General features: G+C 37.9%; 1 protein-coding gene across 1 annotated transcript in view; it reads right to left on the bottom strand.

Annotated features, from left to right (window-relative positions):
* Positions 1 to 13029, bottom strand: part of LOC126456777 (E3 ubiquitin-protein ligase UBR5) — a 342260-nt gene that overhangs the window by 233454 nt on the left and 95777 nt on the right. The window contains exons 14-18 of the mRNA XM_050092547.1: positions 6491 to 6764; positions 6260 to 6355; positions 2255 to 2374; positions 985 to 1149; positions 768 to 906 (exon numbers count right to left, since the gene is read on the bottom strand). Coding sequence (XP_049948504.1) covers positions 768 to 906; positions 985 to 1149; positions 2255 to 2374; positions 6260 to 6355; positions 6491 to 6764 — 794 coding nt within the window. The remainder of the gene's footprint in view (positions 1 to 767; positions 907 to 984; positions 1150 to 2254; positions 2375 to 6259; positions 6356 to 6490; positions 6765 to 13029) is intronic.

Here is a 13029-nt window from a genome sequence, read left to right as displayed (position 1 = left end):
AACTTCTTAAGAGCAATGCTGAGGAACTAGAAACACGTGTTCTCTTCCAATAACAGCGGTAACATTCACAATTAATAAATATTACAATTTGGAAGTGGTGGTGAAATGGTTACTCATTTATAGTTTCAACATACGTGCATATAGCCCGTGTACAAATGGTTGTCTAAAAATCACAAACATGTGGAGTAACTCAGTCATAACAAGGTACTCCCCAGTTCATTTGGAAGTTTTCAATTGTGCAGCTCGATAACTACATTATGTTCCATTTTTAAGTTATTTTATGGAATTCATAATTGTGAGAAACAAATGTCTTATCACACACAGTCAAAGCAATGTCCAAAATTTACAACAACAGAGGAATGTTTTCCACATCATAATCCAGCCACAACTTCCTGGGCTTCAACGTGTCTAACCATTTAGCATATGAAATGTAAACTAGTAAATGTGGAAAGTATTACCTCTGATTTACATACAATTTCTTTGTTGCAAGTATTTTGGAAATAAAGGTAGGAATAGAGTGTTAGATAGCACTTGTGTCCAAAGATACATCTTGATGGACATAGCACTTGTTGTTGCCTAGTGACAAACAAAAAGTAGCAAGAAGTTTACAACTGATGTACTTCTAAGCCTGTAGAGTGTGTGTGTGTGTGTGTGTGTGTGTGTGTGTGTGTGTGTGTGTGTGTGTGTGTGTGCATCCTTACCGCTTCCAAGACCATTACGATTTATGAATTAGTAAAACATATTACAGTGAAAAAGATATGACTTACTTTGCACCAAGTAATGTGCCCAGATGAGGGGCAAGACCTGGACTCTCACAGAGTAAGCGCAACGACACAATTGCATTGTTTTTCCGTTCTATGGGATCCACGACATACGAGTTGCTAGGACTTGCACCAGAAGTTGAACCTAATATAAACAACCACAACAGTTACAATATAGCATTTAACTGACAGCTGTATAGAAGTGTATACAAAAAATACTTGCCACTTGCAGATGGTTTATTATTTGCAGCGTTTGACCCACCAAGCCCCATCAAGCTGTCTTCATCACCTGACGCAGGATCAAATGTTTCAGGAGGCCAGCTAAGGGTTGGAATAGGTTCATCTGAAATATGTTGATGTGCACTGCTGTCAACAGCCACTTCGCGTTCTGCAACAATAACTATAATTAATCCAGTAATTAATGTTTCAATTTGGGACTTTGCTGAGGTTGGAGGGAGGGAGGGAGGGAGAGAGAGAGATAGAATGCATTTGCACAACATATTTACTCATTAAGTGAGCCACAGGAGCTGGGAAAAATTCACAAACGAAGATAAGTACTTGTAATTAGGACCAGAACAATATATGCAGATTTTATACCCTGATTTGCAAATTCCTGAGACAATTCTTTCTTTTGAAAACAAAACTATGTGAATATCTTTGTAAGCATAGTTTAACAATATTACATCTGCGAAAACCATGTACTGCACTCTGAGTACGAAAAACCTAATCCAGAAGTAGAACTGGAAGGACAATCTTTTAACAATGTATGCGAGTTTCCCATTTCCTGCTCCCATAATACGGGATACTGTGTTACAATAAACTTACAGCGTAATTCCGGAAGGTTGTACACCTCTTGCAGATATGTTCTCAAATAAGGCACACTTTAACTTCCCACCCTGCACATACACTTCTAAGCTCAGTTGACAGAGTAATGTACATTTCACGCTGAAGAGATGTTGTGCAGAAAAACTGTTTCATAACAATTTCTTTCTATGACTAATCTTTTTTGTTTGCATATTCCTACAGCAGCTTATGTTCATAAAGATAAGTATCATTTACAGACACTTCTAACCAAAACCATGACACAGGGCTTCAACTTCAATAACTAGAAAATGACATTAAGAATTAACTGTCAACATCTAAAAGGCAATGGCAAATCTCACTTAATACTTTAAACAACAAAAAATAATTTTTGAGGATCAGTTCAAGCAAGGCTACAATAATTTAAAATTCATGCACCTAAAATTTGACGTTTTCTTTGTTATACATCAGCAACGAAACAAAATGTTGTTGCTGTTGCACTCCAGCACAATTATGTAACCTGCTGTTGCATGTTAAACAATTTCCTGAGCCTGTTCACGAACAAGATCTTCACTATGAAATAGTTATCATGGAATAATGCAAAATTATTCATGGGTGGGTACTGAACTAAGACAAAAAAACAGGACCCCACCGACATGTTGCATTGCAATACATCTTTCACTGCCACTCACCAGACCTCACAGCTGCTGTAGCTCTTCTCATCATCTCACGCAGGCTCACAGATCGTGAACCTAAGGCATTGGTGATCACGTTGATAGACTCTAGCCCCGAACTGTTGCTGTTACTGCCCTCTGAGGAGCAGAAAACACATTTGATATAGATGGAGGGGATCCATGGAAGTTTATTATGAAACATTTCTACAATATAAATGAAAGATCATTGCTATTTTGCCCATAAGTCTTTGGGAGCCAAGACAGAATAATATACAAATGTGTGAATACAGAAAAAGTTTTTCAAATTCATGCATAACAAGTAATCTTTTAAAAGCTATAATGAAACAAACATTAGAATCTATAAACAGTGCTCAGACCTGTGTTCTACGGAAATGTGTACAAATGTCAGCAGTAAGGAACAGAGTGCATAAAACAGATTGGCACAGAGAATGAAACCACTTGTTAGTTCTTTTAAATTTTTTATACTTCTGTCTCATAAAATCAATATTACACATCTTGCATCCTGATAAATGATCTACCTCCCTCCTCCCATGAAATGGGGTGTTTTTTGTAACAAACTATGAAGAATTGTGTTGTCTGCAGGGTAGAACCTACAAGATGTTTACCAAAATATAGAATCTACTGTCCCGGTCTTTGATCTCCAATGACAACAAGAATGAATCTTGTTTTGGGTTTGAGATTGTAATTTAGTAGGCGTATTTTAATGTTCAATGCATATTTTTAACTTACACTTTTGTTCCTATTCTAATCTCTGTATTTACAATGGGGTGTAATTATTTGTTTATTGTTACAAAATTAGTGATGAATGAAAGAACTGATAATTTTAACATGATTTTATTACAATTTGACTTTCAAAACTGATTAGATTCAATTTTCATTACTACAAGTTTTTTTTAATACAAAATGACAAAAAACAACTTCCCATTATGGGCCACAGCCGCTCTACAATATTTTTCTTTATTTCTTTCTTCAGCCTTCCTTCACATGAAATAACATTTTTTTCTTGTTTCTTAACTCCTTAAAATAAAATTTCGAGTTATCTTGTTTTTAATATTTTGACTGAAACTTAAAATCCTGAATAAACTCAGGCAACTTAAGAAAAAATAATTATATCCATTTCAGTGCTGATAGTTACTAGAAAGCATCTGGTACTACATTTGTAGCTTGGCTGTTGTGTTTTGATTGAGGCAGTTGCCTTTAGGTATCATCTCTACTGTGTGCTGCCTCGAATATTTGACGACAAAACACACACTTTCAGACTCTCCTATATTGTTGTTTAAGCAATGCTTAAAAAAAAAAAAAAAAAAAAAAAAAAGGATTACTATACTGATCCTGAGTCTGACATTCAATTTAGCAACTCAAAAACTGAACAAGAGTGACTTCAAAGCTACACAGAAACTAAAAAAAATTACTTTCACGTTTCAGGATATTTTAGTCAAGAGTCCAGTGCGAAAGTATACGCGTGAGTTTATTACTGATGATGTCTACCTGTAGTGTCATTTATTATACAATGTTTTTCATTAATGAAAGATTATTATTTTTTGGAATATAATTTGAAAAAATCCTTAAGGGGTTAAAGGAAAAAAGTTAAACATGCAAATTAACAATACTTTCCCCTGTCAACTACACAATACCTTCTGATAATGTGCACAAAATAAAACAGAATGAGATTGCAAATTCAATCTTTAAAAACAGAATGGATGTCATTCACACAGTGCAACATTGCACTAAGAAGCAGGAAAATTTTTGGTTCTTTTTCATTTATTTAATGAATATGAAACAGTAACCAAAGAGAACAACTAAGGAACGTCTAGCTTCAGACAATTCAGTTCTAAATGGTGTTTTCACATTAAGCATAAAACCATGCCACCTGCACATATTTTCTTGGTCACATCCAGAGATGGCAGAGAATACATCATGTAATAGAGAACTTTTCTTATAGATGAAGTGTGACTGATGCATAACTTCTGTGAAAAATGGCAGCAGCTACCTATCTGTGACACATCACCCCCCCCCCCTCTTCCCCTTCCCACACATACACACACTTCTATTGTCAATGCTATGAATCCATGGTTATAATACAGGCTTTAAAAAAGACTAAATCTATTACAAAGTCGTCATTTTCTTTTTCCGTCTTTCCCTTAGTTACTTTAAATTCGTGGAGGTATGTACCATCTATGCAACTAAATGAAGGCAGTTTGTTTATTGCCACTCGCATTTTGCTTCTTTTATTTGGGAAGCATCATCCGTGGCCTGAAATACATGTTTCCTTTTACACCTACAATAAACGTATTATGTGTTAGATATAATATGCTGCTATATTTTATTTTGTTGTTTTTTTCTCATGTTTTTTAGATTAGAATCAACATTTACAGCCCAAGTGAATTTATCGTTCGGTGTTACTTATGATTTCCAGCACTGTTATGGAACTTGTGCAACAAAAGTTGATTCTAACCTAAAAAAACAAGAGAAAAACACGACAAAATAATTATACGAACTACATAATACATTTACTGTACATATAAAAGAAAACATGTATTTTTCAACAAGATGGGGCACTCCACCACTTGAGTTGTCAAATGTGTGAAAATCTGAATGAAACTCTGCCAAGCTGTTGGATTGGTCATCAAACAGCCAGCAACTGCGCTTCTCAGCTGGCCTCCTGTCACTGGATCAGCTGCCCTGTGACTTGTCCCTGAAGAGTTTCATTACGAATAATTTTTATGCAACAACGCTATCACAGCACCTAGAAGAGTTGGAAAACCAGATCCGTACTGCCATTAAACATCAGTGATGATGTACACGTTTACCCAAGTATGGGACGAACTAGAAGTGTGTCACAAGTTCCATTGTTGTATGCTTTACAGTTTAATAAATGTGTGTTTGAAATACATATATTCTTTTTCAAAAACCCATATCTCTTTTACTATGCCATTTTCCAAGTCATAAGTTTTGTTTTGAACACATGCAATTTTCGTGGTAATTTGGAAAGCAAAAGACGAATGATCTCCCTTCCTTCTTAAGCTTCCCCAACATATCCCTTTGCCCTTCTTGATGATGGAACTATTAATTCACAAAGCAAATTATTGTGTCCCTTTTACTTTCACAAATGTCTTGTTAGCAGTATTACACATTTTGCCTCTTGATGCTGAGTACAGATTAAACAACGGAAACTCCAAGTAGGATTATCAACAATATAGGAAAAGACAGATTGCTACTTACCATAAAGAAGGCAGGTCAAGTTGCAGACATGCACAATTAAAAGACACTCACTTATGCCTTTCATCTACACTACGCGCGCACACACACACACACACACACACACACACACACACACAGGTGTGTGTGTGTGTGTGTGTGTGTGTGTGTGTGTGTGTGTGTGTGTGTGTGTGTCACTGACGAAGGATGTGGCCAAAAGCTATATGTGAGTATCTTAATTGTGCCTGTCTGCAACTTGACATGTCCTTTTTTATGGTAAGTAGCAATCTGTCTTTTCCTACATTAGTTTTTTCAACAAAATTTTTCTTTGATGTAAACCACAATTGCCATATTTGGCAACTACACAATGGTTATGGACCAATCCCTTATCAAAATACCTCTGGTTTAACTCTTAGACCATCATTGTAAAATGAGGTTACTGTAGAGCAAGTACTACTTTCTCATTGAACCTCCACACAATGTAGCATGTTGTTTTCGACGGTATACAACAGTCTACATACTTCAGAGCAAAAGCATCAAATTAAACTGAAGAATAAGCATAAAGTGCCCCATCTCGGCTGAAGTGGGTAGCACCCTCGTTGCCACCTCTGCACTGCATGTTTGTTGACACAGAAGAGGTAACAAACCACAAGAAACAGTTTCAACAGTACTGTACATAATGACCATTTATAGGCTGAATTAACAGGATGAAGCCTGTGGGGACAGAGGTGGAGTGGGTCACAAAAACAGATCGAAAACTCATTGTGGCTTAATGAAACTATGAATTAATTCATCAATTCTTACCTTGTTCTCCATCCTTGTTCGATGTTGGTGCACACATTGTAACACAAGCATGCAGAATGTTCCTGTTGCCATCACAACGTTCATTTAATATAGCATCTGAAAAGGTAAAAATCATATATATATATATATATATATATTTGCACAAAAATTTTATATATGCATTCCACACAAATTGGATACTATATTTAACTTCTACAAGGTTTGTAGATGCTGTGTTGCTGAGCTACTCACCAATTGTCCGTGAGTCGAGTGATGAGAGAACAGAACGAACACCTTCCAGGTCGCAGCGTAGCAGCCTAGGTAAAAGCAACTGTGGTTCTACAGCCAACGCTAGCACGGCAACCTGGCTACGCAACGAGCCTCCGAGAGCTACAGTTCCAGCACCGATGCATCGAACAGGAGGCAGATCTAGCCATTGAGGATCACGGATGCTGTCAGCACAGTCTCGTGCCAGAGGGTACAGAGTACTGTTCCCGTCACGTAAGATCACCACATTTTCACTACCCTGTTTTTAAAATACAGACTTTGAAAAGATCTCAATGTGAAGACATTTTACACTGCTCTCAGTATAAATCCTTAATGAAACATGTTATCAACAACTTGGCTTGACAAATAGTATTAAAATTTAAAAATGAACCACGACAACAGTTTTAACAAAGTGTTCTGGTTGACTATAAACGATTACTACGATAATGGACCACAATTCACTGTTATACAGCTACCTGGAGAGTTTATTTCAAGTCACAGTACATTTATAATTTTCATAATTTTCTTCTCCTTCATTTATAAATAACTTACCTGTAAATCTCCAAAAACCAACATCACATTACACTACTTACAAAGAGAGGTCCCTAGCAGCTGGATCAACTTTTCTGAAATGACCCATATGGTGCTGTAGTTTTAGGTCCCAGGTATCACACCCTGCAGCCATTCATCAAAGTGTGCCCTCGTTTGCAAGTAATCAACAAAAAAGAATTTTGCCTGATTCTCTAGACACTTAAATATAAATGTGTTATGTAGAGTAGCGATGTAGCACAATCGTTAAGATACTTTCCTGATGTGCAAAAGATTGTGGGTTAGAATCTCGTTGGGTGCTTTTAAATTTTATACTTTTAAATCTTTAGTGGTATGACTTTGATTATTACTTTTATTCACTTCATTGGTTTAAATGTATTTTTTTATTTCTAATCCTTTACCATGTCATTTTCATCATTGTGAACTTTTTCATTTGCTCTCATATTTTTCCTTTTTGTTTGGAATCTTTGTCAATGTGATTTTAATTATTAAGTAAGACATTTTATGGATGGAAATTGTAAAAAAAATATTTGAAACATAACGTTTTATGAGGAAAATGGTGGGGTAAAGGATTAGAAATAAAAAATTACATTTAAACAAATTAACTGAATAAAATAATAATAAGTCATATCAATAATGATTTACCCACAAATAACTTCAAAGTACTGAGGAGATTCGGAAGTACTGAAGAGATTCTGATGCAAACCTTCTGCATGTCAGGAATGTATCTTAACCACTATGCTACACCACAACTCTGAACAAATACTATTACAAGCATTTCAGCTTCTAGAGAGCACAGGTTTCCAGACAGTGATAGTGGTACACAAGGCCACTTAAATGGTACATGTACAATTACATTAAACATGTACTTATATAAGTAAAATTATTCTGTCTTACTACTTTATTTTTAAAGTAAAATGACACTAAGAAAACTGACTGATTAAAAAAGTGTCTGTTTAATTTAAAGAAAATGGATTTAGTGCATGTGCATGTTTTGGACTGTACACAGAAGACAGAAGTTCTGATTGTATCTTTCTCATTCCACCCTTCATCAGTTGTCACAGCCTTAGCCAGGAATGATTCATCTTGTTTTAAAGATAGTGCGATTTTGATCGGGTCTTATTGGTGGGCATTCGGAACATAGGGTGCATAGCTAAAGTATGACCCAGGGGTACCCGTTATTAGCATTTCTTCCTGTTCCATTCATGTATGGAGCAAGGGAAGAATGATTATTTAAATGCCACTCTGTGTGCAGTAATTATTCTAATGTTATCCCCATGATCCCTATGTGAGTCATACATACGGGATTGTAGTATATTCCTAGAGTAGTCATTTAAAGCCAGCTCATGAAACTTCATTAGCTGACTTTTCCGGGATAGTTTACATCAATCTTCAACAGTCTTCCAGTTCAGTTCCTTCAGTGTCTGTGACACTCCCCACAGATTAAAAAAAATCTGAACATTCGTGCTGCTCTTCTCCATCTACATTAGTGCTATTTGGTATGGGTCCCATACACTTGAGCAGTATGCTAGGATCGTTGCACGAGTAATTTGTAAGCAATCCACTTAGTAGACTGACTGCACTTCCCCAGTTTTCTACCATTAAACTGAAGTCTACCACTTGCTTTACCTGCAACTGAGACAATTTGATCATTCCATTTCACATCCCTACAAAGTGTTACCTCTAGGTTTTTATACGAGTTGGTCAATTCCAAAAGTGATTCTTTGATATTAAAGGAAAAAGACAGATTGTACACACATATGACCACTATCTCCAGCCACTTCTGTCAAACTGCAACACGAATATGCTGAATGGGCCTTTACAAACAGACACTATCCCCCAGACGGAGTTCACAAACAGATTCCCCATACAATATCCCACAAACTCCCGATTCTCCCACCACCCCCCAAGAACCAGCCACAAAGGAGTGACCCCTTCATCACCTAATACCACTCACAACTGTAACAACTGAACTACATCCTTTGTCAGGGGTTTTGTTATCTATCATCATCTGAAATGAATGACACCCTACCCCAGATCCTTCCACCCCTCCTAAAGTGGTGTTTCGTCACCCACCCAACCTCCACAACATCCTAGTCATTATGTTTAAGAGGATGGATGGTCACCACCAAACTGTGGCCAAGAGCAAAGTGGACCACTCTGTGCCACAATATGCAGCTGTAAATAACATACTTGATTTCAACAGCTGCTTTACAACGCAGGCCATCTGACCCTCACATCCACCACCAGCTTTCCTGAACAAAATCATCCCAGCCTCAACCGACCATTAGCTTACTCTCCTCACACGCTCCACCAAATTGTTTCCACTACCTGTCCTGTCACCTCCTCTCAATTTATCTCCCCTCATCCTCATTGTGCACTGCTTTCTGCTCGTGAATCCACCGGTCTTTTCCCTCCTCTGTTCCTCTCCTTTCCGCTCCCCATTTTGCCCCCTCCTATCTCCCCCATACAGCCACCCAACACTGTGCCTATCAGCCCTGTCCCACAGGCTAATGTCTCTGCATGCTACTTCAGGCAATGCTGATTCCTCTTCCCCCACCTGTACCCTGCTATCCCTCTCCCCTTCACCAGCCCACACTGCTCTCAAACCCTGCTATCCCTCTCCCCTTCCCCCCACCCACACTACTCCCGTTCAATGTGTTTCTGTTGTTGTCTGGCCAATGATCACAGGAAGTAGTCGTGTGTGTGTGTGTGTGTGTGTGTGTGTGTGTGTGTGTGTGTGTGTGTGTGGGTGGGTGGGTGGTGTGTGTGAGGTGTGCATACTTGTGTGAATGTGTGTGGGTGTGTGAGTTTCTCTTTTCTGAAGAAGGCTTTGGCCAAAAGCTACAATGGAACAATCTTTTCATCATGCCGGTCTGCCAACTCTGTCATCTTTGCGGTGAGTAGCAATCTGTCCTCTTCACAATATAGTTTAGAGAAAGAGTTTTTATCAACAAACTACTTTAGTCAAATGCTACAGCAGAAAACATTTTCAATATGACTGACCTTTATTTGTTAAAAGTAGGTATGCCTTTGAAAAAAATGTGTTGCTGTCTGTGCAGACGGGGCCAAGGTAATGTATTGTCACAGGGTTGGCGACAAAAGTGAATGAAAGTTGAACTGATGTTGAAGCACACACTGTGTAACACACCAAGAAGCACTTGCTTCTAAGGATATGTATGATACTCTTCATATTGTTTTGACAAACCTGTGAAAGTTACACACTTCACCAAAATAAAGGCTCTAAACTTGCAGCCATTCATGCTGTTGTGTGAAAATCTTGGAAGTAAATTTAAAAGTTTACTTCTTCATACTGTGTCGTTTGCCCACACATTTCAAATTCGCCATGCAGCCTATCGGCCGTTGGTAGCCAATTTCCACTGGTGGGAATGGGCAGCTACTTGGGCACGAGACCAGAGCCACGCGGGCAGAGTGGGAGAAACAGAATGGTGGGCAGGTGACTGGGTCTTTGAAGGCATGGTGAAGAAAACAAATGCTGTCAACGTGGAGAAGGGGAACTGCACTGAAAACTACTAACCAACGCTGTGGGACGCTGTGGTGGACTTTGGAGCTGCACTGGTTATATACAGGCCTGAGTGAACCAGAGTATGCAAGACAGATGATTAGTCTTGTTTACAGACATGTGGGCAACATGGAGTGTTTGGTACAGTGAGAATAGCCTGCTGGTGATATTTATCAGATAAGAGTCTCCAACTGGTAATGTGTGACATGTGCTGGTTCAGGTTTGACTGTTTGTAACTGAACTACTCTGTGACACAAGGGCAAGCCCTTGGATCCAAGAAAAACCAAGTAACTTGTTGGTTCACTAATTTGTAAATTGCATTTTTAGGGGATACTGTCAAAGCACTGGTGTGTGAGAATTGTCTATTGCAAACATCACAGGTGTTTCATTGTGGGGGTTGCTGTTATTGTATGATATTTATGCATGTTTTATCTTTTGATAAAGCCTTAGTTAAAAGTGTTACTTTGGTCAGGGAAAATTAAGATTAAAGTAATTGGTTTTTTTAAGAGAAATGTTAAGATCCAATTTAACGTGTTACCAGCTTCACATTTTCAATACGGGTCGACAAGGATGTGTCAGAGCAACTGTCTTAGCAGGCTACAAAAATATTGTCTTTTGAAAGAAAGTTGATTGCTTTTAGTTCACAAGTATTGAGCAATAACTTTTCGGCATTGCTTACTCTTACATGATTTTTGGAAGACAGTGAACTAACTCCCATGGAAGATTTAGTTTGAGACTTTATTATACATTTAGAGAGCCTTCAAAAAAGTTTTGAAAAGGATTTTCCCAAAGATTTCACAAAAATGATTGGATAAGAAATCAATTTCCACAAAAAGTACTGGAAGAAGTAATCATGAAACACACTTTCATTGACTTTACTAGCGCAGTTCGGTGGAAGATGCTTTCAAAAAGAAAACTCTGCTTTCTTTTTGAGAGGGAAATAAAAAATGCCCTTCTCTTTTCAGACAAGCAATCTGAGTTTGAATGTCATTTGATACTACTTACATACATGACTGCGGGGTGGAAGTACTTCAAAAAGCGAATACCGAAACAGACTTACTGTTGAAGAAATGTTAAGAGTTAAGTTGAGCTCAATAGAGCCAGGCTTTGAAACTCTGATTAAAGATAAAACAGCAACACTCTTCTAACCGAAGCACGTAGATGTTTTTTCATTAGAAAACTAATTACCGATTTTGAGGTCTGATTTACCACCAAAGCTCGATTAGATTGCAATTTCTTGACTCTTATTTACTACTTTCCATCTTCAGTTTATTACTCTCTTGGACAACTCATTTACATTATTTGTGAGTGAAAGTTTAATAAATATTTAAAATGTCATTCCTCTCTTACTCAATGAATATATGTTTCAGAACTGGCATAATTTAATTTCACATTACTTGCTGCAAATCTGTACATGCGACCATAAACGACTTTGCAAAAAAGTGCTACCATGAAACCTTATTACTTGTGTGTGTGTCACATTTCTGCCACACACAGTAGTTGATAGGCATGATGGAAAAACTGTGTGTGTTGCCAGCACTGGGCAAGATGGCAAAAATTATTCCTTCCATACCATCGGTTCCTCACCCCTGCTGTAGTCAGTCATCACTCAACCTTCCGGAGTGGTATGCTTAAATTTTTAGAAATGTCAAGTGGGACACAGTGACAAGAAGTCTGGGAACTCTTGCTCTATAGTATAACACGAAATTCTTTTTCATCGATCGTTTGCGAACAAGAGTCCACTTTGATGAATGGCTCCACAATGTCACACCTGGTACCATAACCTACACCACCTTATAAATAAGTTTTGAAAAGGCGATTCCACTCCTGTGGACGTCTCCAGAAGCACATAAGAGAGGAAAGAGAGAATGAGATTATGGAAGACAAGGTATTATCTAATGACAAACTGATGTTAAAAATAATGACCAGAGGTACCATTAATGGTAAAAAAGGTACATAAATTTGAGATATACAGTTAGACATAGGTAATTACTGTTTGTGTGTTATTTTATATGCACTTGAAAGACAATTCACCAACTGCAGCCCATGTCTACATATCTGAAGCACTGTAGCACCCCTGGCTCACAGAGTCGAGAGTCTGAGAATCTGGCCCCTCTCATTCGAACAACATTCACACTGATCCTCACGTTCTGGCATGTTGGTGTCGTCCACTGGATGTCACTCTCGTACTCTTCTTTGTCATGCTCTGCAGACACTGCTGATGTAACACACTGTCTTCCAGCCCTTTATTGGCATCAGGAATTGAGAATCCTGATACATTCTGGGGGTTTAGCACATTCATTACGTAGTACTGATGTTAAATGAAAATTGCTTTGTACCTAAGTCCTATCTGACACGTCTGTTCAGACCACTGCATATTTCTCTGTTGCATACAAACTATGGTCTGTTAAAGTGTTGTCTGTATCTGCATCAGCTGTTAGCCTTCGATTGA

The sequence above is a fragment of the Schistocerca serialis genome, chromosome 2 (assembly GCF_023864345.2).
Source record: "Schistocerca serialis cubense isolate TAMUIC-IGC-003099 chromosome 2, iqSchSeri2.2, whole genome shotgun sequence".
Taxonomy (NCBI): Eukaryota; Metazoa; Arthropoda; class Insecta; order Orthoptera; family Acrididae; genus Schistocerca; species Schistocerca serialis.
Note: the sequence above shows the minus strand (reverse complement) of the source record. Positions and strands in the feature narration are given on the sequence as shown.